The sequence below is a fragment of the Athene noctua genome, chromosome 2 (genome assembly GCF_965140245.1).
Source record: "Athene noctua chromosome 2, bAthNoc1.hap1.1, whole genome shotgun sequence".
NCBI classification, from domain to species: domain Eukaryota; kingdom Metazoa; phylum Chordata; class Aves; order Strigiformes; family Strigidae; genus Athene; species Athene noctua.
Window position 1 is genome coordinate 135,466,650 of NC_134038.1, and position 25,798 is coordinate 135,492,447.

Here is a 25,798-nt window from a genome sequence, read left to right on the forward strand (position 1 = left end):
ATCTCCCTCAGCCGTCGCCGCCCCGGGGTCTCCGCAGGGACACGCGGGCCCCCCCGAGCCCCGGCTACCCTCGCTCGCCGTCGGCCTCCTTCCCACGACACGACACGACACGACACGACACGACACGACACGACACGACACGACACGACGCCCTGTCTTGATTAACGCCCTGGTGGGGCTGCTCAGCAGCTGCCCAGGCTCCCATGTCGGTGTCGGTGCCGCCGTTCCTAAGGGAGGCCTGGCCAGGCCAGCCTCTGCCACCCCCGCCGGCTGCACTCCGGTCCCGCGGCTGCCTAGGGAACGGGACTCTAAAATGGCGGCGGCCGCCCGCGCCGGTGGGCAGGTGAGGCGAGCGGCGGGCTGTCCCCTCACCCCGCCCCGGCGCTGCTCCCCCGCCTCCCGCCCGGCGGTCGCCCCCGGCGCGGCCCCTCGCAGCCCGCCCGCCTCCGCTGCGCCCCCGGCCCGGCCCTACGGGCGGGCGGCGTCGGCCTCGCCCCCTCGCTCTGCCGGGCCGCGGGCGGCTCGGGGCCGCATACCAGAGGAAGGCGTGCGCCGGCTTTCCCGCGGCGGCGGCGGCAGGAGCTCACCTCCTCCGCCCGCCTTGGCAGCGCGGCCCGGCCCCCGCACCCGTCGCCCGCCCCGGGGCGGCAGCCGGCGGCGCGACCCCTGCCCCACAGCCCGCCCTGCCTGGGAAGGGTTTGCCCGGGGGAGGCCGCACACCTGAGCCCCGGGGAAGCGGCTGCGGGGCCTTGGGGTGCTGCGGAGCAGGGCCGGGGCTGGCTGGGAAGGGGGCTCCCGGGGCGGAGGGAGGATGAGATCTCGAATAATGGAGTTTGAGAAGTACAGATCTCGGGGCACAGGCTTCGCGACTGTCGAACGTGGTCTCGGGGGTTCTCTGAAGTAGGGGTGTGCGCCCCCTTGGTAGGTCTGGCAGCCCTGCGCCTTCTGCAGCCCCAGGGACAGAAGGCAACACGCTTGGGATTGTCACACAGCTGCTCTTCTCCAGATAGCACTGCTCGGTCCATCTGCGGATTTTGGTTGTGTAGAAAGAAAAATAACGGCCATTTGTCTCAGGTTTTGCCCCTAAGTGACAGCTGCAGTCAGGCAGCTGGCCATACCGAGCTCCAGGGCAAGTGGCCGCTGTCCCAACATCAGCTGTGTGCCATGAGCGCCTGGTGGGCACTGCCAGCCCCGCCAGCTCCTCGCTTCTTCTGTTCAGAAAGTGCCACAGGTCCGGCACATTGGCAAGTGCACCCACCGTTATTTTCTATATATTCAGTACACCCCAACCACGCTGGAGTGATTGCGCAGGCAATACAGGCCGCGCTAGACGGGCCCATTTTGGATTTGTAACTTTACCTCAACTTTACGTTTCAGGCAATAGTGATCTTAATTATGTTGGGCATAATAACTCCTGTAGTAAAACCATTTTTTCCCAATAGACATTTTCTTTTTTATCAACCACTAGTAACTGAGATCCATAATCCTTATAAAGTTACTAGGATTAATTGTTTTTGCAGATCACATCAGTAATACACTCTGAAAATCAAAATTGTGTCTGCATTTTTCAACATTAAATGTACAAGCAGAGTTTTCTGGATGCATAATTTTTAAATGTTATCTGCCTAAAGTAAAGTTGCATAAAATAAAGTTGCGACTGTATTGCAAGGTAATCAGTTTTCTTGCTGATTGCCTGTACTGGCTTGGCTGACCTGACTGAGAAGCCATTTCTGCAGTCAACATACTTTTTCACTTCATGTCAATGAACTATGATTCTCCACAGGAAAAGAAAATTGGTGTAACGTAATTGTTGGAGTATTTTTATCAATTTAAAATAGAGACTGCTTATTTAATATCTCTTTCTCTCTCAGACTATGTTATGGTTTGCGAAGTGCTGTGATGCATATATTAATTTTGGTGTACATATTAATTTAGAGACCAAATATGCACATGTTATAATGTAATGAATCTATAATTATGCAGTATATTATGCTGACAAATGTACTGTATGCTGTCAGGCAGTAGAAAAACAGCTGAAGATCTGTGGCTTTAAGAGGAATGTGGATGTCTTAGTACTGTATCTGGCTGGGCAGTAAGTAAAATACGTTTCTCTGGCTTTTACTGAAAGTAGAGCACACAGTAAATGGTAACTTTTCATAGCGCTTTCTCTATCAGATACTCTCTGAACATCATTTATATGTGAAATATCAGTAAATCATATTTATACCTAGTCTGTACATGTTGGGAGGGAAGAAACGGTGAAGATACACTGACACATACACAGCAGAGCTATGCTCACAGTTAACTGCCTCAGCCCTAGATACACAAACCTTCTCCAGCAACCCAGAATTGCTCGAGGGTCTGTAAGTTCACAGAGTTGTGCATGAACTTCTACCACGGGGAGCAGGGGAGTGAGGCTTAATGGGCTGATTTCTGCCTGTTCTAACTGGCTTGTAAGATTGGGTGGAAAGAGTATCAAGAAGGTAAATGAAAAAACACAGGACCTGCCCAGTCTAAGAACTGCCAAATTTCTGACCTCCCTGAAGAAATCTGTTATTGCAACAGTAAAACTCATTGGTAGGACCTTTGAAATTACCTCCATCTCTACTGTTAAGAACTGAGGGGAGGGCAGGGCAACATGAAGTGAGTACAAGTACAAGAGCACTTGTTTGGGGCTGGCAGTACTGATCAGAGAACTGATCTCTAAGAGCTTTATGAAACAGCGTAAGATGTAGGGCAGATGAGAAGAAGCCATGCTAAGTGAAGGAAGGCAAAGCTTTCATGAGCCTGTGGGTGATCTAGGTTGATAGAGGTGTGTGTTGTAGGATGAACATGCTGAGAGGCTACCATAGAAAGATGGGTACGTGACAGGGCATACTTCAAAGTTTTTGGAAAGCATACTTTGAATTTCTGGCCAGGGCTTCATTCCAAGTATTACATACCTGTCTGCAGCCTCACAACTGCATCTACTGTTTGTACAGTTGGTACATATATAAAGAAGTAGTTTAATAATTCAGGGACAAGGTTTTCAAGGTCTCTAGGTCCTATGAATACCAAAAAAAAAAAGAGGTGTTAAGGGATTTCAGTGTTGTCTAGCCTGATTTTAGTGGAAATCAGGTGATCTTGCAAATCTAAATGTGCACACTAATGTCTTTAAATTCCTCAGCATATCTCCTGATTTACACCAAGAAAGTATTTGATGCTTTGTGACAAGAAAATTTAAAACATATATTTACTGTTAAAATTATTAAAGTACTTATTTTAGAAAGAAGAAAACATACATAAAATATGTGAGGTTTAATTAATGAGAAAATTACAAGATGCAGATATTATCTAAACAATACAATAAAATGATTATGTGTATGTGTGAAAGAATTAATCCTGTGTATACAGTCTTAATAGGCACTATATTAAATGTGTGCCCTCACTGGCTTTGAAATATTTTTTGGTATGGAATAAAAAGAAATGTTCAGATGGCCAATATAGAAGCGATCTGTCTTCTGTGAAACCATTTTGAGAAAGATGTTGCAAGCTGGCTTCTTTGATGATTGGAGAGAAGTGAATTCCTTTTATTCTATACCAATTTATATAAACCTTGAACCTCAGCCAGTGTCAGTATCAGATCATGCCTCCTTAACTGTTGGTTTGACATGGTTTTCTGCTGGCTGAAACAAGTAAATGAAAAAATAATAATTAAAGTCAATCAAATAAGGGGGGATGAGTTTATATTTTTAAACCACTACTATTAAAGGGACATGGAAGAATGTACTTTTGGACACTGAAAGCTGTCATCCTAGGAAAACTGATTAACTTAGCAGTAGGTCGGAAAAGAGTGCTGCAGGCCAAAAAGGATCAGTTTGTAAGAGACATGCAAAGTCTGGAAGGCATACAGAAAGGGACAGGCTCTTTTAAAATGTTAGAGGAATTAAGCTCTACCTGGGGCAAATTAAATGCCTTAATACCAGAAAAAAACACAACAGTTCAAGGCTTGGAGATAGTCAAGATGAGGCTGTTACTAGAGGGGGAGTAAAGCCAATTAAAATGTAAACCTGTAAACTAAGTATAGAGTGGCAGTGACAAAGAATATGAGAGAAATTTTGGCTTTGCTACCTGAAAATAGTTCAAGGGTGTATGAGTAGAATTATACAGACAAATTAGATGATAGCTGTGTAAGAGCTCTGTGTGTCCTGTCAACACTCATCTGCTTATGTTTACTACTTGCAGTAATGTATTTTCTGGTTACTTATGACAGTAGACACATAAATACATATTTGCAGGGTTCATTTTTGTGGATTATTTGGGGAAGTCAGATAAACAGTTTAACAAAGTAGCAGCATGGGATAATCTGATTTTCAGAAATACAGGAGAATAAAAATACAGCATCTCAACTTTGTAGGGTTTGCTCTTGGCGGATTTTTTTTTCAAATGCAAGATCAGAAAAGGTGTCCACTCCCCCTCTGTATCTGGAGGGTTTGTTAAAAAAAAAACCACATGGGAAATTTAGAGGTTAGACTTCACAGTTGGAAAACAAGCAGATTATTTCAGGCTGATGATGGGAGGTTAATTTTTATCAATCCTGCTAGTTCCTTCTGAAACACTGTCCATAATCTTTGAACATGTTCAAATCCATGAGGGAAGTTTTATTATGTCAATAAAAATTTCTTGTGTAAAGGTCATCTACAATTATTCTAGTGGAAATCAAGAACATTTATTTAAAGGAATTAAAAATAAGGAGAAGCAATTAGTGAAAATTAATCAGCAGTTCACTAATGTTCTCTGGTTAGTAGGTAATTTGTTATTTATAGGAACTAGCAAGCTCCAAGTGTTAGATACGCAATTAAACAAAAAAACCCTACCAGCAAATAGGATATAGTTCCAGCCTCAGTGGATGTGCAGTTTGATTTAAAACAAGACTGTTAATCAATATGGGTAAATACTAAGTTTATATGAGGACAGGAGAGAAGAGAGGTGAAAAAAGAGCAAAAGATTCACAATATACACTAATATGAAAAATAGTAAGAAATTTACTTTGATGTGCTTGGTGTTGATGTCTTCTGTTGGCTTCTCTGGCACCATAGCTGAACAATCCACACTGCACCATCAAAGTAATTTTCCTTTTGGGTTTGTTCCCCAGGATGCCAAACGTCTCCCGTGTTCTGAGCAGAATTGCTACAGACTGAAAAGTACATGTGACTCATAGTCCCTGAGAAGATAAATGCTGTTATGGAAAAAAAAAATCCTCAATGTATCACTTAGTTTGTTCCCATTTCTTTACCACCTGCTGCTTTGTTATGCTTTCAGGTGTGTAGAATGCTTACACTCTGCCATCTGGTTCTTTGCATCTTTCTCTGCTATGATTTCTATAGGAGAAAGGCTTTTTAGTGCTTGTATAACGTTATTTATAAAAAATTCCACCATTTAGAAAGTAATTAAGCACCATTAAAGTTAAGCAATTTGTTACTCTTTTTTTTTTTTTTTTTTTCCTTCTACCAGAGGACTAAGAAGAATCCCAAGTCTATCACGGTTTCATAGGTTAAGGTATTTGTGGATTAACAACAATAAGGTAATAAGGTATTCCTTTAAAGAGCAGAACAATGCATCTCTACTCCCTGATTATTATTTCATAATTTTTCTAACACAAAGTATTTTAGAATTGTTAAGTTAATTTAATTTCCAAATTTAACTGAAATAGATATGAGTTTTGAAGAAACAGTATCTTGTTTTACATTACGTTTATAAATTTTGTGTATTTAAGGAGCTGTGGTTTTGTGCTAATGCCTTAGTGATAAAAAGAAAGGTTGAGTGTATTTAGAACTAAGTTATTGGCAAAACTGCGTGATAGCATACTGATACCTGAGGTCTGGGATAGCAGTTTGCAGCATAGCTCATAGCCAGTATACCCAGCCCACTGGAGCGAGCAGCTCTTGGAACAGTCTGAGGAGTGACATGGCTGTAAGACTGGACTTCCTAGTTTTTCAGGAAAGGAGTGCACTGCAGGAAATGCATAGCTCTTTTTTTATGCCCTTGCAGACATGCATGGTTTATTTCCTGGCAGGCTGGTGGTTGAGGTGAGACTCCTTCTTGCCCTCATGCACGCAAGAGTGACATAAGACTCTTTCAAATGTGCTTCTCCTTGTGCACAGGAAGTAGCTCTGCAATGCTAGGATTGAGGCGGTATCTTCTGCCATTATGCAGGCTGTTGTGTCACCTAAACTTGTTCAATTTAAGACTGATTTCCAGGTGAGTGATTAGAGTATGACATTGGGCCACATTAATTTCTCGTTTCCAGTGCCCTGTGTGGTCCTAAGTCGGTTACACAAACCAAGTGCCTCACTTTGACCATCTGTGCAAATCTATATTACAGAATTTATTATATCTTGTAGGGGGCTTAAGATAATGTTCTGTTAAAATCTCCAGACACTACAGTTTCCAGCCAAGTCTAAGCACCTTGTATCTTAAACAAAATAATCTACTTGACAGTAGAATTATCTGATGTAGAAATCTCCAAATACATGGTCAACCATTATTAAATGGTTGAATTGATTCCAAACCTTCACCATTAACCAATGGTAATTAAAAAGCAAGAAAAGTGATAAACCCACGAATTTCTAACCTGCTTTTAGATATCTTATTGTACAGTAGTTTACATGACTTTCACAGTGGGCTTAAGTTCTTAAAACACCATCTTGCTCAGGTAAATAAGTAGCTCTGTGAGCAGCAGAAAAGAAATAAATTTACATTCCATGTCACTTAGGAGAGTATGTATATCTGCTGCCCCAGGCTAACATCAATTATATAACATCTTATGTCGACTTAATTGAAAGACCTATGGTTACCCAGCCATTTCCCAAAAAAGCAAAAGTATGGATACATTAAAAAGTTGAACTAAAATCACAGGTATAATAAGGCTTTCTGTTGTATTTTTAAAGAACACTAAAGAATAACAAATGACCTAATGACTAAGCGGAACTGATCTTGCTGACCATAAAAGATAAATCTGATTTTTTCACAGATCTCACTTTCCTACCTAAGCAGTAATGAAGAGCTTTCTTCTTCTGTTCTGTGTAACTTGTCTGGAAATGTCATTTTCTATATAACTTGTGTGGAGAAGCCACTTGGTGGCTTTCCTTAGGAGAAGTCTAAATGCTCTAAGAGGGGGAGCATATTTTTCTGAACCCAGAAGACCTGACATATTTTATTTTTTTTTTTAACTAAAAAATGCATCACAATAATTTTATCACAAAAAAGTAAATTTCAGATGATCCTAAAAAACCCAAACTTGTCAAAGATAGAGAAACACCACTATATACAATAGGTATGTGTGGGCTTTACAGTATACAAGATACAATAATCATTGTGAAGAATAGGATTTTTTTTTTAGAACATTGCTGTTTTCAGTGAACCAGGTTTTTCTGAGATGAAGCATGACTCAGAGAATGGTATTATTGTGAACTTTAACATATCTTTGCTCAGAGGATTTCAGAGAACGTTAAGGAACTGAAAAAACTCTGTCTCATTCTCCTTCCAACTTTCAGATACTGTTAATGCACAGAGGAAGCACATTTGTTTTAAAATCAATGGCACAATTCAGGGACTAAAATCATTCCCCCACTAACAAACGATGTTGTATCACAGAACTCAAAGTAGCGTCGGGAATAAAATTCTGGTTGTTGATCTGGCATTTAAACTCTAGGATAAATACTTAGGCACCATTTGTACTCCCAGTTCTCAACTGTTACAATGGTCAGCTTGATATCCCATTGCATATATTTACTTTACATTGAAGTCAAGACAATATTAGAACTGAGCTTCTTCAAGCAAGGGGATGAGATTCCATAGGGACTGAAGGCAATTTTTTGTTGAGAATATACCCATACATGCATTTTTTTTTTCCATAATTGTGTTTTATTCTGTAAATTTGATTTAATGTCATTTTTTAAAATTTAGAGCAAATATGTACTCTTTGGACCTGCTGCTGAAGAAGTAATTTTAAAACTAGATGCTGGTCTTATTCCAAGGATATGTTTCAGGAATATTCTTAAATCAACATCGAATTATTACATCCTACAAGATTCTCACAATAAAAAATATTTCAAATGTGAAAAGAATTAAAGAAAATGTGAAGACCAGTAATTCAATGACATCTGTTTCCAAATGCAAGTACTACATTTGTAGTTCAAAAAATTAGGTAAAGCTGTACTACTACTATTTGATGTGTAATTAGTATTTCTAACAAAGGTTCAGCTGTCAAGAGAATCCTTAAACCAAGAGTCTTAAACAGAAATAAAATATATATAGTTAAACAGTTTGCAGGAGGCTGTGTTTATACTTCTCCAAAGTTAATTTTAGGCTGATATGTAAGTTTTCCTAACTCTAATTTCAGATCCAAGATTTAACTTTCTTGATCAAGAACTATTGTTTGACTGAACTCTACCTCCACAATAACGAACTGACAGATATATCAGGTACCAGTCTTCCCTTTTTAGATTGTTAAGTAGAAGCCTGTACTTTCTTTTCTGTGTTTTGGCATTCAGATTTATGGAAGTGGATGACAGCAAGTAACTTAATGGTTGAAAGTTTCTATGTATGCGTAACGATATGTGTTAATTATTATTTAATTGTTCTAGCATACTTGAGTGGCAATAAGGTGATACATTTATCCTGGTCTAAGGGATGAAATGTCTGTCACTTCAATGTCAGGCAATTCTGAAATATCTTTGATCTTACATGACCGTATTTTATATTGAAAATGAACATGCAGAGCTCTTTTTACATGATGATTTGTAGTCCTCTTGCTGACCAGGTACTTGATAAGCTGATAGAAGTACATTTGGAGAGCCATTAATGTTTTTATGATGAAAAACTGATAGCAGTGCTGACAGACTTAACATGAAAATGAAAGGGTAATAAATCACTAAGTTGTCCCACATGTAAGGTAGTCACCAAGGTTCCACATTTTCTTCATTATATAGTTACATTTATAATCAGAAGTATTTTGCAAAGTTACTGCAAAACTGTTTTATTGTAAAATTGCATCTGTCTTACACTTCTCTCTCAGTTTTGCTTGCTCTTGTAGATTAAGATGGGTGTATCAGATAAGTGAATTTGAGAATGAAGAGGTCAAAGCATAATAAATTTGTGTATATTTTAGACATTTTAAATGTTAATGTTTTACTTTTCTCTGTCCCTATAATATGTTGGAATGAGAACTGATCTTGATTAGTTTCTGTGAGATTTTGAGAAAAATAAATGGTTGGAAGAAAGAAACATGAGCACAAGAGACAACACAGAAGATAACAAAATAGGGGTAAACAGGAGAGCAAGTGTCATTGATAGAGAAATGTGGAGAAGAGATACTGTATAGAATCTGGAAAATGAGATGTCAGCCTGATGTGGTGTGAGGATGTGAACAAATATTCTGAGTCAGCCACAACAACATTTTGCAATAACTTTTTAATACATAAATAATTATTTGGAATTGAACTGTTTTCTAAGGAATTGACCACTTATTGCTTGTGAGGCAAAGGTAGTATTAGGGATATACTATTGTTGGTGAGGAAAAGGTAATATTAGTTCAGGGTAAAAGGAAGTGAAGATGAATTAATCAAAGCTTACTGGAATATAGGAGGAGGGAATGAAGGAAGAAGAGAGGATGCAGTTTATGTTGAATTGTTAAGGCAAGGGTGATAGGGAGAAATGGAAGGAACTGGAATGAAAAAAGTTAGGCATATGTTAAAAGGATCTGACTAGAAAGATGAAAGCAATATTGAAATCTTGGATAATATGTTGGTTTTTTTTTTTTACTAATCTTGTGCAAGGTGTTACCAAAAGGCAGGCATAGGTGGATAACCAGAATATCGAATTCAGTGTGCAGCACAGCAAAATAATTCTCTAATAAAGGCAGTCAGGTATGGTGAGAATTATTAATTATTTTTTATTTTATTTCAGGTGCTCTGAAACACCTATGTGCATTACAGATTCTGTTGCTTCACAACAACCAGTTAAAAACACTTGGCAAAACAGTGAAGGAATTGAAAGGAATTATAAGCCTGCAGACCCTAAGTAATAACTTATTTTTATTTTGCAGAACAGCAAGCAGTATTTTTTTAGACTTTCTTATCAGGATGTTTCTTGTTTGTTTCTGCATCATTTGCCGATAGCTTTTGAAGCTAATTATCAATTTCAACCAAATTTGACAGAAGAAAGAGATCTCTGAGACATGAAAATTGCACAGAGAGTACCTCAACTAAGAAAAAACGGCCAAATTAGTTCAGAAGTTAAAACTTTTTGACTGCTGGCTAGCCCGTCGCCTGAATGAGTAGCTTGGACACAGTCAAAGGAGTTTATTGCTGCCTTTGTGTAAGGGAACATGGGAGTAGAGTGAGATTATCAAAGAGGTGAAGGAAGTTGACAAAAGAGTGTTACTGCTGATGAGAGTGTAATAGGTTATAGAACCCTAATTACTGGCTCATTAATTCTGTTTTTCATAGAATTTATTTTCTGCATCTCTTTGGCAGACTGTGGGTTTCTAGAGTCTAAGAATAAATATACTTTAGATGTCAAGTATAATGGTATCTATTAAGTAGCATACTTTCTGATAGACTGGCTGTGTGATAGTTTAGGCCCTGCCGGGACCGGAGACCACGTTGCCGTTGTCCCTCCCCCACCCTCGGACCAAGTAGAGCACAAACCCTGGGGTTGAAATAAGGAGGAATTTAATAATTTCTCCTTATTAATAATAAATTTAACTGGGCTATGAACAAGCTCACCTTTGCGCTGCCAGTCCAAGTCCACCTGAGCCACTCTAATCTTAGCAACTTGGTCTGCCTGCTGGTTGTGTCGATGTTCATCAGTGGCCTGACTCTTGGGTACATGGGCATCCACATGGCGCACCTTCACCACAAGGTTTTCCACACGGGCTGCTATATCCTGCCATACTTCAGCAGCCCAGACGGTTTTTACTCTTACGTTGCCAGTTGCTCTGTTTCCATTGCTGCAGCCATTTCCACAGGGTATTTGCCACTGCCCACGAGTCAGTGTACAGATAGAGCCTCGGCCACTTTTCCCGCTCAGCAATATCCAAAGCAAGCTGGATGGCTTTCACCTCTGCGAACTGGCTCGATTCACCCTGTCCCCCAGCAGCTTCAGTGACCCGTCGTGTGGGACTCCACACAGCAGCCTTCCATCGTTGATGTTTTCCCACAATGCGACAAGACCCATCAGTGAACAGGGCATATCGCTTCTCCTCATCCGGGAGCTCACTATATGGTGGGGCCTCCTTAGCACGTGTCACCTCCTGTTCTGGTGACATCCCAGAATCTTTGCTTTCTGGCCAGTTCATAATCACCTCTAGTATCCCTGGGCAGCTGGGGTTCCCTATTTGAGCCCGTTGTGTTATCAACACAACCCATTTACTCCACGTGGCATCAGTTGCATGATGCGTGGAGGAGGCCTTTCCTTTGAACATCCACCCCAGCACCGGCAGTCGGGGTGCCAGGAGGAGCTGTGTTTCAGTGCCGACCACTTCTGAGGCAGCACCAACTCCTTCGTACGCTGCCAGTATCTCCTTCTCAGTTGGTGTATAATTAGCTTCAGAACCTTTGTATCCCCAGCTCCAAAAGCCTAGAGGTCGGCCTCGGGTTTCCCCAGGTGCTCTCTGCCAGAGGCTCCAGGTAGGGCCATTCTCCCCGGCTGAGGTGTAGAGCATGTTCTTAACCTCCTGCCCTTCCCGGACTGGCCCGAGGGCTACTGCTTGGGCAATCTCCCGCTTAATTTGTTCAAAGGATTGTTGTTGCTCAGGGCCCCATTCAAAATCGTTCTTCTTGTGGGTTACATGGTAGAGAGGGCTCACAATCAGGCTGTAGTTCGGGATGTGCATCCTCCAGAACCCCACAGCGCCCAGGAAAGACTGAGTCTCCTTTTTAGAGGTTGGTGGGGCCATGGCTGTTATCTTGTTTATCACCTCCATTGGGATGTGGCGACGCCCATCTTGCCATTTTATTCCTAGGAATTGAATTTCCCTTGCAGGCCCCTTGACTTTCTTTTGCTTAATGGCAAAGCCAGCCTTCAGGAGGATTTCAATTATCTTCTTCCCTTTCTCAAAGACCTCCTCAGCTGTGTCCCCCCCTACAATGATGTCATCAATGTACTGCAGGTGTTCTGGAGCCCCACCTTTCTCCAGTGCAGTATGGACCAGTCCATGGCAAATGGTGGAGCTGTGGTTCCACCCCTGGGGCAATCGATTCCAGGTGTACTGGATGCCTCTCCAAGTGAACGCAAACTGTGGCCTGCACTCTGGCGCTATCGGAATGGAGAAGAACGCGTTGGCAATGTCAGTTGTGGCGTACCACTTGGCTGCCTTCGACTCCAGTTCATACTGGAGCTCGAGCATGTCCGGCACTGCAGCACTCATTGCTGGCGTAACTTCATTCAGGCCACAGTAGTCCACAGTTAGCCTCCATTCGCCATTAGGCTTTCTCACTGGACATATAGGGCTGTTGAAGGGTGAGTGAGTTTTGCTAATCACCTTCTGGCTTTCTAGTTGACGGATCAGCTGATGGATGGGGACCAGGGAATCTCAGTTGGTGCGGTACTGCCGCTGGTGCACTGTCCTGGTAGCAATCGGCACTCGCTGCTCCTCAACCTTAAGCCGCCCCACCACTGAGGGATCCTCTGAGAGGCCGGGTAAGGTGGACAACTGTTCAACCTCCTCCAGGGCAGCTACACCAAAAGCCCACCGGTACCCTTTTGGGTCTTTGAAGTACCCTCTCGTGAGATAGTCTATGCCCAGGATGCACGGGGCATCTGGGCCAGTCACAATGGGGTGCTTATGCCAGTCCCTCCCAGTCAGGTTCACTTCAGCTTCCAATAGGCTCAGCTGTTGGGATCCCCCTGTCACTCTGGAGATGCAGATGGATTTAACCCCGCTGTAGCTCGATGGCATCAGGGTGCACTGTGCGCCAGTGTCCACCAAGGCCTTATATTCTTGTGGGTCTGATGTGCCAGGCCATCGGATCCACACTGTCCAGTAAATCCGATTATCCCTTTCCTCCACCTGGCTGGAGGCAGGGCCCCTCTAATCCTGCTCATCATCACTCACTTCTTGTAAGAATGATTTACTGGTCCCCTCAAGAGGGTCAGACATAACATTGGCCATTCTATTCTGTCTGGGGGATTTCCGACTGGACACTGGAGCTGTGCTTCTCTTGGAGGATTCCCCTTTTGTGATGGTCTTCCCTTTCAGCTGCTCTACTCGTGCAGCTAGGGCGGCAGTGGGCTGTCCATCCCACATCCTCATGTTTTCTCCATGGTTGCAGAGGAAAAACCACAGGGTGCCTTGTGGTGTGTGCCTTCTGCTGCCTTTCTCTTGGGTGGGGAGATGTTGACTTCTAATGGCTGAGACATCAGCCCGTGCAGGTGGAATGTAGGACATGTCCTCTTCCACTCTCTGGACCCTCTGAGAGAAAGGGTCCTCCTTTACAGCTGAAACCCAGGAATGTTGAGATGAAGGGGGATTTCCCTCATATTGCTGGAGCTTGCCAACCACTCCATCCACTGTTAGAGTCTGGGTGTCTGTCCACCAGGACACTATTGCCAATGCTTTCGAGTGCGCTTCTGGTGCACTCTTCAGGAACTTTTGCCACATCAGGTGTGTGCAAGGGGCCTGATCTGGGTCCATGGGTGACTGCTCATTATTCAGATCACCATAGATCATCTCAAACACAGCCAGCTCCCTGAGATTCTGAATGCCTTTCTCAATGTTGGTCCATTTGCTTAGCTGACATAGGATATCATCCTTGTAGGGGTGCCTCTCCCTTACACTGAGCAGGAGTCACCTCCAAAGGCTGAGGGTTTGAGTCTGTTTCCCTATTTCCCTATCAATGCCAGCCTCCTTGGCCAAAGATCCCAGCTGCTTGGCCTCTCTCCCCTCCATTTTAAAAACATTAGCTCCATTGTCCCAGCATCGGAGCAGCCAGGTGCAAATCTGCTCGCCTCCCAGACGGCTGAAATCTCTCCGCATATCTCGCAGCTCAGTCAGGGACAGAGATCGGACGATCACCTCTGGCCCTTCCTCCTGTTCCCGTGCTGGGCCTGGCTCATCCCCATCCCCCACTTTGCGAGCCGACTTTCTGGTATATTTGTTTTTCTGTATTGGAGCGACTGATACTGGCACAGGCTGGCTCTCTGGCTCAGCTGCTGTGCTGGTGGAGGTGATTGAGACTGGCTCTGTCTGTCCCCCCAGCCCAGCTGCTGTAGCAGTAAATTCACCCTCAGGTCCTGCAGCCCTTTCTCCCCCTTGAGGGCAGTGAGCGGTATTAAAAAGGACACAGTAGGCATGGGCAAGTCCCCAACACATTGCAGCCATTTGTGTCTCCTGGGTTTTGCCAGCTTGGTAACACACCCTTTCTAAGCACTCCATCAGCTTATCAGGGCTCTGCATTTGTTCGGGAGTGAAATTCCAAAGCACTGGAGGCGACCACTAACCCAGGCCTTTGCTCATCTTTTCCCACACCCCTTGCCACTCACTGTTATCTGACCTCGGGGCAGATTTCCGGGCACTGCTATTGTTAGAGAAGTGCCACATGGCCCAAAACAAGATCTGGCAGGCATTCAGAAAGCATTGTGCCACAATCACACTGGCCTGCAGGCTCCAAGGATAATTGAAACTCAAAAACCGAGATGATCTGTTCCCCTGGCTCACCCATAGAGGGGGTGAGACCCCTAAAAAAAGCCCAGGCAGCAAACAGGTACCAGCCCGGCCCACCCCCCCCACCCCCCCAACCCTGAGATACAAGCACATTATAAGCAGTCAGGAGCCAGTACAGCAAAAAGAGACCCTTTACACATTCTCCAACAACAACAAATATCAGCACTGGGATCATACACTGGATATAAGGATTAATCCAGCCCCACCACACAAGCAAGTCGCCCAGCATTGCAAACATTTTCTTACCAAACAATACAAGTACAAACAGAGAAAATTGCACCCAACAGGTTGCTCCAACACACTCTGGTCAGGGTCTGTCCCTTTTTGAACCTTATTTCAACCCCCTTGTGCCCCATGTTGGACACCAAAAAGGCTGTGGTAGTTTAGGCCCTGCCGGGACCGGAGACCACATTGCTGTTGTCCCTCCCCCACCCTCAGACCGAGTAGGGCACAAACCCCGGGTTAAAATAAGGAGAAATTCAATACAACAGTGTAATAAACAATCTGAACAACAACAGTAGCGATAATAACAACAATAAACAGTAATAACAGTAAACAAGACAAAAGATATACAGAGAAATACCGCAGTGAACACAGCCAGCCCGCCGCCTATGCTTCCCCTGACCAAAGCCTCAAAGGAAAGCTTCCTGCGCTGCCGTGCCACTGGACCTGAGGTCAGCATGGTATGAATAACCCAGCTGGAGATCCCTTCCCCCTCTCTGCTGGGGAAACTTAACCCTATCCTTGTTGAACCAGAACCACTGGAAATGAAAGTAGCATAGACTCTGAAATTTGAAATTAATTTATACAAACAGTGTTGGCACCACTAAGTTACAATGTAAGAAATACCCTCTGGGGAAAGTAGGATTATTTGCTATTAACTTATTGAAAGTGAAAATGAAAGCTGTCTTTTTCCATAGTTCCTAAATGAATGTCATCATAGGTCATGCCACTTTGAGAAAACAGGAAACAAGTTTTGCATCTTAGTGACACAGTTAATGGAGGTGAATGTCATCAAGCCATACCTCCTTATGCATTCAGAGAACTGAATGTCTGATTACGGGAAAGGAAAATAAGGGTTGAAAAGTACACTTTTAATTGAACTTGACACTGGGCCAAAATTAAGAAAACGAATGTGTTTATGAAGACAACACGCCAGCCAAATTATTGTGATTTTTTTTTTTTTTTTTTTTTTTAATGGACTGAAAAAATAGTCCGTTTAAGAATGCAGTTGTTTGAAGTGATTAGGCAAAGTTTGGACAGACATCCTATGTATGAATGGTGCAGTCACCTGAATTTAATGTTATAGCCCTACAAATTAATAAGAAGCTTCAGCAAGCGCAGGGAGTTTGTTGTACTTGTTGCAACCATCTGTGTGAAATAAACAACGGATAGTTAACATGCTGCCAAGTTATTATGCATGGCAGTCACAGAGGCATAGCGAAAATTGGGTGCATACTGGACTGGCCACCATCATAGAAAAACAAGTGCTTAAGAGAACTATCAAACAATATATAGAGAATATACCAATCTACCCTGATAAAAAAATTGTTCCGTAGTTCAAATATATGATAATGAATGGTAATCAGTGGAAGAAACTTAATAACCTAACTTTACAGTTATTCCTTTTTGACCATTGCAGTCATGAAAAAATCTCCAATGTGTTTGTTTCAAAGAGATTTCGTAATAATGAGTTCTCAAATTAACAGGACTCTATTGGTTTAATAAAATGTACTGTCATCTTTGAAATAAATTACAGCAGTAAATGAACAAAATATATTTTAAAAGTCATATCCTATATAATCATATCATATTACTGTATCATTTATACACCTCCTTGCAATATTAAGAAATGTGAAATGGGTGCAGGATTTACACTGTGTAGCTTTGAAAAGGGCTGCACCCATAACTCACCTTTATAAAATAAAAACTGCTTTGGGAATGGGAGAGTTCTCACTGTTCTGAGGTAGATCTTTTTTACTGCCGGACAATCTGATTAAAAAACCACACTTGCTAGCCTTCAGCAGAGCTTCTGGATGCATAATAGCATGTTATTATTTTGTAACTCTTGGGGACATTAGAACTATTGAAATGGGGCAGTCTAATACTCTTATTGTTCACTTTCATAAGTAGCATCCAACTGCCAAAATGTTGCATTTCTCTTCCTTGAGGCTCTCTCGTGATTTTTAGCCACCACCCTGCACTGGATTTGTAGCAGAACACCATTCTTCATCATGCATTTAGGGAAGACACTCAGCTTCTAAAGATTTACTGGATAGGTTGCTCACAACTGCAGCCTTTTGGGAGATATGTAGAGTTTCTTTATGGGCTCACCTTGTGCGCACATCTCCCTTTTGGAATCCAAGATTTTTGTTATGTACTCTGTAAGTTGCCTCAACTGATTTATTATCTGCAGCTGATAACATCTTGCTGCTAGACCTCATAAAACTTTTTGTTCTTCACTATGTTTCTACCGCAGTAGTTCCTTTCTGCCCCTTGTGGGATAGGCACAGTTTTCCTACACTCCTAATAGAGAAAACAGACAAAACTGTGGAGGAAGAAAGCATTATCCATAATTTGTAGAAGTAAAATTGCATGACCTTGACAAGAAGGTAGATAGCAGAGCCAAGAATTTATCCCAGATGTTTTGTAATATAAGACCATCTTGATCTGTACAATGGTTGGATTTATTGTAAGAATGAGCAGTAGAAAAATTCATATATTCTAAAACAAACCTACAAATCAGTGTTGATGAGGAGGGATGTGCTCCTAGTAGCATCCAGAGTCAGAAGTACTTAGTATTGACCCCAGTTTGTGCCTTGGAAATAATCTCTCTTGAATGTTCATTCCATTCTGCTACCAAACATACCTACTTATAGAGATCTTTCTGAAACGTTTTTCTCTCTGGAATGCTATCACATATTGACTCAAGAACAGACTTATCAGATATATACCTAATATTCTTTCTGATTAACTCTTTCTAGAAAAAATAGCTAGATAGTATTTTGTTCAGTAAAAAGGGAACTTTCTGCTGCTGCCACCTTGTGGGTCTCTCACTACTTCTAAGTACAGTGATTTTAAAAAATTTGTTAAAAGAATTAAAATATTTTAAGTTCTCCTCTGAATACATGAACAGGTGCTTTCTGTGTAGGAGTTACCAAATGCCCATTCCAACCTTACTGCGCCCTCAAAATAACTGCTAAATCGCATCAAGCGCTGAGCTTTCTTTGGCAGTCATACTTATCCTGAAGAACGTGAAATGGCATCTTGTAGTTTACAAGCGCATGGAGTATCTCCAGACTTTTTTCTTCTTCTAGTTTCTTATTTGCTTCTGCAATACCACCTTTCTCTCCCTAACTGCTAAAATTACATATAACAGGATTTTTTACCCTAAAGTGAATATCAGCCACAGCCCTTCCTCTAAAAGAGAAAAACAGACTAGTAAACCAGTGTAGACCTTGGTAGAAGTTGTCCAAATTATTAATTTAAGATTTTTTTTTTCTGCTCTGATCTCAAGGTAGCAATCTCCTGATTATTTTTACTGTCTCAGAAGAACAGCACTTGTGTAAGGAGAAAAATTACATTACTATGTTTTTTATTTAGAAAAAAACCCACCCAACAACTCCTGTTTGTTTGATAGCTGATCTGGAAATGAGCCAGTTTCTGTTTTCATCAGCTTCAGATATCACTCTCATGAAACAAACGATACAGCATGTCAGCTAGGCCATTTTAAACATTGTACTCTTTAAGTTTCTTGAGTTTTCAAACTCATCATCTGTCAAAACATCAGAAGACTGGATATTTATTTACATTTCATTTTGTGTCTATGGGATAAAAACTTTATGTCAGCTATGATGAAGCCTTCAGAGTCCTAAAGCTCATTTGGTTTTAATAACTTTCTCCCCCTACAAATTGTGTCTTACCTTTAAGCTGTCACACCTAAAAACCTACTGCTCTTTAAAATAGGCATCACCTAACAACATAAGAAAATCAAAGGGAAACACTTAGTGGTTTAGTCTGTATATCATAAAAAATAGAAAAAACCTTCAAGGGTTTGGAGTGCCTGATGGCACCTTTACTCAGTTCTTGCCTGTGGTATTTTGCATACTCTGCAGTAAGCCAGTTCTTGCAGTCTGTGTTCGGTTGAGTAATTTTGCATGTGTAAAGAGACAGTGCTTTGTTTACCCATCATAAGAACAATTTGATAATATTTTGTACAAAATCTTTGGCTACCAGTGATCTTTAATTTTCCTACCTTGCTAAGTTAGTTGCTTTTCTTTTGCTGTGTTTGGTTTTTTGTGATGCTGTTTGTTTTTTCTGTATACATTTTGCAGACCTATTCAATAACCCTCTGGCACAAGACCCAGACTACCGGCTTTATGTGATATATTCCCTTCCTTCAGTACAGCTCCTTGACAGGAAGTGTAAGGATCGTTTTCCTCTTCTCACAAAGCATTGACAGTTGCTTTTGATTTTAATTCGTATGGAGAAATAGGGGAATTAATTTTGCCTGTTCTTTTACATGCGTTTGTTGACATAGCAAAAGATCTAAGGAACAGGTAGCCATTTTCTGCAAGATTTGTCAAGCAAATAGAGTTTGCATGGCATAAACAATTTACTTTGCCAAATGTGTTTGATTTCTGTCTTTTTAAATTGTATATGTTTATCTTGTATCTTGGTTTGTATATTTTTGGGTAAGACAGATAAAAGCCTGTGCTTAGAAACATGTACCTACATTTGTGCATTGAAACTGGTGTATTCACATTGGTGAGTGTGTTTACTTAGGTATGGCTAATATATCCTCAGCTATCTACATGTTTCTGCACATTTCAAAGATGTATATGCACATTTCATTATGAGGTACATGCTGACCAAGCTTTCAAGTATAAATCTTCATAAATCATCAAGAGGTCTTTCACAGCTTGTCTGCTATAAATTTTACACAAAAAAAACCACCCCAACTCAAACTATCTTAAGAACAGCCAGATGACAAAATTGATGAATCTATAAACATGCCACAGTGGACCCAGAAAATAATTTTTGGAGATTTTTGTCTCGGGTGTTTGGAGACCCATGTGATTGGCAGGAGGGCTGAAAATTACTTCAGAGCACTGAGAAAGGTGTTGATTCCTACACCAGCTCTACCCTATAAAATGTAGCAAGGAAAAACAATGTCATCATGAAAACCTGCTCCCAGTCTCTAGGAGAATCAGCTGCAGGACTTGAGCCAGGCAGCCCCAGGACATCTCCAGTTGCTGGCAGACTGTAGCTCTGTCATGAAGGAAAGCTGGTGGATGGGCCACAGCACGTGTTAGGGGTTGATGAGGAGCTGCTGGATCTGACCACACAGCCATTTGCTTGCACATTCATTTTGCACCAGTGCCTCCAGTCTCTTGAATATTGGTCTTGGGTTACACGTGTGCTTAACACATCTGTCAGACTCTTTGACTAATGATCATTTTTGACTGGGGAGTGAAGACTGAAGCTTAACGTGCTGGAAAATACGTGTTGCATTTACAGCTCTAGAAACACTTCCGTAAAACTTCCAGGATTTAATCTCCTAAATACAGCCCTGGATTAAGACTTGAGACATTAATTTGTATCAAGCTGTACCCTGGACATTCTATTTAGTGAACTATTTCTTTAACATTACAAAGCTTCTCCACCATCTGTGGAACATTACCACAGCATAGTCCTGGGTGTCTCTTTTACATAAGACATGTGCTCACATTTCTGCTACCTCCAGGCATGACTACTGCAGTTCCTTCCTAATTGGTCCCCTAGACACCAAGACTTAAAACCTTCCCTGAATTCAGAATGCTTCTGCCAGAGTTACTTGCTGTAAACCTTCAGGTCACTTCTGTTCCATAGCTGAAGTACTAGATTAGTGTGCAGTTCATATCACTGAAGTTAAAAACCCCTGTTTAAGTCAATCGTCTCAAACTCTGTTTCAAATTAAAAGTTATTTTTGAATTAAAGTGCAAAACAGGAAAATGTGAGGCTTTTCTTTTGATTGCATTCCTACGGTTGTCTCTATAATTAAGCAGTGGGAATTGAACTGGCCTTGAACCAGGACTTGCTTTTGCTATTCAAGGAGAAACTTCCAAATCTTTACTGACTTGTACAGTAGATCCCATTTAAGTCGTATGAAAAGTCTTGCTTTCTAGTTTATTGGTTTAAAATTTCTGATCCTACTGCACCTAAAAAAACCAACTTTATTTCATTGGACAGGACTGCACCCTAAAGCCTTAGGAAGTAACACTCCATGTTCCCATTTTGAATCATTCTGAAATTATGCAGATTTACACCACTATTGTTACAAAACTTGGTGCAAAAAAAAGTGAATCACCTTCTGCATGCAGATAGATAATACCAGTCTTTTAAGTTGGTAGAAAAAGTAAAATTTTTATATTCCTTCTAACAGCAGTTACACAAAGAGAAAGGGAGTCAGCGCTTCATCTTTATAACCACCAAAGGTCTTGTGTTGTGCAGTCAGTAGCTTTTGGAAAGAGAGTAAATACACACTTGGGGACTGCAGTGGGATCTAACAGATGCACTCAACCAGCCAGAAGACTGATGATGCCCTCAGGTATTTATAATAATGTAAGGAAAAGCATATGTTTTTAGGTGATTTGATTAGAAAAAGTTTGCTCATCTGATAAGAAGTTATTTGGTTTAGTAATAAAGTATAAATGCATCAGAAACCCAACCAAATTGCTTCATAAAGTAGTAGCAGCAACAGGCAACAAATGAATCCTTCTACTAAGAGTATTGTGGAAAATAAGTTCTAGTCACTCCCTGTAGTTACAGAATTGTCTTTTAAGATAGCAGAACAAACAAAATTTAATATTTTTTTCCCAATAAGTCTTGTGAGTGTTTAGTTTTAGTTTTATTTAATTAAAAACATCCAGTATACTTCCAGGCTGTCTCAGTCAGTGATCAGCATCATAGAGTTTTGATGCCCTCTAGTGCTTTTATAAAGCAATCTCTTGAAGAAAGTATTTTTTCTAAATAGTGTTTTAAATTTTACATATCTTACCTAGTTTTGTAAGCAGATGTCTTTTTATGCTTTCCAAGTTGAAAATATTTTAATGATGTCTTATAATAGCATATAAAGTAATTTTTAGAGTTCTTAAAACACTCAGATCTGGAAGACAGCATGATCCTGGCACAAGAAAGCTGGTGAATACCTCCTGGAGCCTTGTGCCTTATACTGTGTGATAATCCAGAACAAACCTTGAAATCCCACGTCTGCTTTTTTTTATGTTTTAAAGATAAGAAAAACAATATTGTGCATAGATGACTGAAATGGTAGCACTTTAAACAGTAATGTTGATGAAGTTTGGAACGGTAATAAAATACCTGCATTTTCTTTTAATGCATATATCACAATAGTAGACCTGAAAGCAGTGTATTTTACAATAATTTTGAAAAGGTTAGGAAAAAAAAGATAGTTTAATCATATTTAATAATTAATTTGTTTTGCTGATAATTACCAAAGTAGGCATGCAATTGTCTTTATCTCTACCATGCAGTCATTCACATATATAGACAGTGGCATCATCTTTCTGTGGAAGAAAAAAGAATTCATGAATATATGTCTATGGGAAATAAAATACAAGAACTAAATAAACTTTAAAAAAACCCGTACAGATACTTGTTTCCACAGTAATTTAACAAAAGATGATCTTGAATATTTCAAACCATCTGCCAGTTTTCAGTTCAGTTCATTTGAACAAGTAATTTAGGATCAGGATGGTAATCCTCAGATAATCAAAATGCTGCACAGCTATTAATGTCTTAATTTTAACTTTTTGTTATAGGATGTGAATTTGGAAATCACACAAATAAGTGAGTAATTATTTTGGTTTTTTTTTCTTTTGCATCTCTGAAGCATTTACTTAATTTCTTATTCTTGTGCCTAAAAAATACCCTAATGAGAGAAAATGTCCAGTAAAAATGAGCTTTTGAAAAAATTTTGGGGCTTTGTGTTTAACACAGTTACAACTCTATACTAACTCTGATGAGACAACTTCTCCACTGTTGGCTGAAATTTAATATTAAAAGGTATTCCACATTTGGAAATAGGTATATAAAAATGCTATTTATGTATAAGATCAAACACTGATCACTAGAAAAAGCATGCTTTAAGTATTAGAGCATCAGTATACCTGTTCTATATTATGGCCTAGAAAACTTCTGACTGGCTGTTCAAAAAGACATACTCTCTGGAAAATATTATGACTTGTAGAATGAAACTTTTTTGGTTGTACTTGATGTTACTTTTATTCTGTTTGATTTCAAAATCATAGAAATAAATGTAAAACATAACTCTGTTTTGTGTCTGGATTGAGCCAGTATAAAGGAGTTGCACTTTAATGCAATGACATTTTAGATGCTACCTTTGTAAATTTACAAACTTCAGGTATCAGGCTTGGTTTTACTTCCTAGCTTTACACATGAAAATATTTGTAAAATTTATTAACAGGAATAATAAAAGCCTACGTATGATGCTATGATGATATATTTGATTTTATATGGCTATTCACTTTGAGTACAGCTCTTCACAATCGAGCTAATTTACGTTTAAAAATTAATTCTTACCTGCTTTCGGTGGAGTTGGTTGTCCTCATTGATAGACTGGATGTACAGCTTCCTCTCCATCCTGTTTATGTAGATGCTTAGACTTTGCAAGGTACCATTTCATGACAAAGTGTGTTATACTTGGTGGAAACATTCCCATGGTTTATATTAGGTGTGTGTTACTGCAGATACATCTTTAAGAAATAAGTTCTTATAAGATCAGATCTTAATATTGTATCTGAGTTAAAAGAGTTTGGTGTGACATGAAGCCCTTGTCAGTTCTTCATTGATGTTGTACGTCTGCCACTTTCCCAGACTGCAGCTGTGGCAGGATACATGAACAACACAAGCTCACAGTGTTCTGGATTCAGAGCTTGGAGAAGGGATATTTGCAGAGTGACTAGTTAGAAGATCCGTGGTGAAATGAATGTGTATTGCATTAATAGACATCATATCACTATGAAATCATAAAATTAGTTTTATGATTTCCATTGAATCAGAGCATTAGAAGTATACAACAATTATAGTTTTTGGGGGAAAAAAAAAAAGTGAAAACAAAATAGCATTTTGAAGTCTAATATAAATGTATTTAAAATAATTTATAGCATGATTTTTTTCCTTAGAATCCTGTGATTCTGACCTTTTCTCATTTTGTTTTTCTTTCTTAAATTTGGTAAAAGAAGGAAACCTTTAAAAAATTTAAAATTTTCAAATCCTCTCTGTTAGTGTCATCTTGACTTCTAACTTAATCTTTTATACAGTGTGCAGTAAATTAGCTCCAAAGTAGCTTGGAAACATTCAGATAATGCATATTTGCTTTGTTCCTTTTGCAGAGTACCATTTGAGAACCCCGAAGATGCCATTTTACTGCGGGCAATGACAAGATCTTTAATGGAATTTTCCTGTGTTGACTGGAACAAAGTAGCCACCTGTCAAGAAAGACGGCTTGGAAAAATAGCAGAAGAACCCCATGAGAAGCTGACAGTCCAATTTAGATGACTGCTTTCTTCCTTAAGAAAAAGAATTATTCCTCTCTTTAGTGTGGAGATAAGATCCTTAAGTAAGTTAGTTTCTCTATAAAACAAGTACATTAAAACATGCATCTAATTAAATGAACTTCCAGAAAAAAAGTATTAGTGTAACGTCACAAGGTGTTTCCTCCAATTCATGATTATGCAAGAGCTAGTCATTACCCCAGGTTTATGGAGGACCTATCAACCATGATCTTACAACAGGAGAGCTGTTGCCAGCTCAAGCTGAGGATGGCAGAGGTAGCTCTAGAGCACCAGTGCGCACCAGGACCCAAACTTGGATTCCAGTTCCTGTCCTCTGAGACTCTCGGCAAAGAGAGGGAAGTGTGGCAGCCTCTGCCTTTTCAAGTTAGAATGAGAACAAATGCAATCTGTGTCCACGATCCCACACTTCACACCCATTTCCAATGTTCATATTTTCTCCTATTGCTTGGGCTTTTCTTCTTTACCAAGAAGAAGCGTTGGCTGGCAGAATGAGAGCAGGATTTGTGCTGTGGATTTTACCACACTTCTAAAATTCCTGAATCATTTGCCCTAAATGATTTTCAGAGAAACCTTTCAGAGAAAGAGCAACACATCCCCGTGAGCCCCAAATGCTACCTGTAGAACAGGGAACCGGCAGCACTTCTGCATTCCCAGATCCAAGAGTGGACGGTGAACCACATCATGACTCCATACTGAAGCTCCAGGCATGCACATCTTGCTTGCCAGTTGTCATGAAATTAAACTTGCACAGCCCAGCTACAGGAAGCCCATGCAGGTCAAATAAGAATGGCACTGTATGTCCCAAAAGGCATTAACAGACGCAGTAGACAGAACTGCCACACAGCTCCCTTCTTTTAAAAAGCTTCCTTTTACTCCTCACAATTTACTAATCCTTGAAATTAAAACACAGGTACATTCCCTGCACAGGTGCATTTATGTATCTTACTCTTACAGTTTTCAGAATATTAAACAAAAACTTTCAATATATTAAATAATAAAAAATTAATAGCATTTTATTTCTTCTCTGTTTTGAGGCTGGTCCTTATTCCTCTAAGTTGAAGGATATTGCCATGTTCAAAAACACATTACTCATCCAACAATTAGAGAATCTCAACTTTTGCCATCCTTATGCAGCAAGCGATATTTTTGGTTGTGGCATTCCCATTCAAGTCATAAATCTGAGTGAAAACAGCATAGTTAAGGGAAGCTATTTTCTAGATATGGTATTTAATTGACAGCCTAAATGAAATTCCAATTGTATCAATGCACACATGAATTTTCCCATCTAATTCACTGTGACCAGGTTCAGCATGAACAATATTAAGCATCTTTCATGTTTATGAAATAATTCATAAGCAACATCCCAGTGTGCTCTAAGGCATCTTTACCTGAACACTGAGATTTGGAAACCATTATTCTAGTCAGTCAAGATATTTTAAGTCATTCTGATTTTCCCTTCATTAGCCTTTGATAAACCTGGAGTATTTTTAAC

General features: G+C 40.5%; 1 protein-coding gene across 4 annotated transcripts; it reads left to right on the forward strand.

Annotated features, from left to right (window-relative positions):
* LRRC72 (leucine rich repeat containing 72) lies at positions 1-25,717 on the forward strand. Of its 4 annotated transcripts, XM_074900361.1 has the most exons (9): positions 243-343; positions 2,019-2,092; positions 5,494-5,563; positions 8,384-8,465; positions 9,949-10,062; positions 19,042-19,131; positions 21,132-21,296; positions 22,531-22,558; positions 24,124-25,717. In XM_074900361.1, the coding sequence occupies exons 1-9, from the start codon at positions 314-316 to the stop codon at positions 24,287-24,289; spliced, it is 819 nt and encodes a 272-aa protein (XP_074756462.1). In that variant the 5' UTR covers positions 243-313; the 3' UTR covers positions 24,290-25,717. The 4 variants fall into 4 exon arrangements, with proteins under 4 accessions (XP_074756461.1, XP_074756463.1, XP_074756464.1 ...); XM_074900360.1 differs by lacking the exon at positions 2,019-2,092 and having other exon boundaries at positions 1-343; XM_074900362.1 differs by lacking the exon at positions 2,019-2,092 and having other exon boundaries at positions 1-343; positions 21,132-21,310; positions 24,124-24,267.
* The last annotated feature ends 81 nt before the right edge of the window (positions 25,718-25,798 follow it).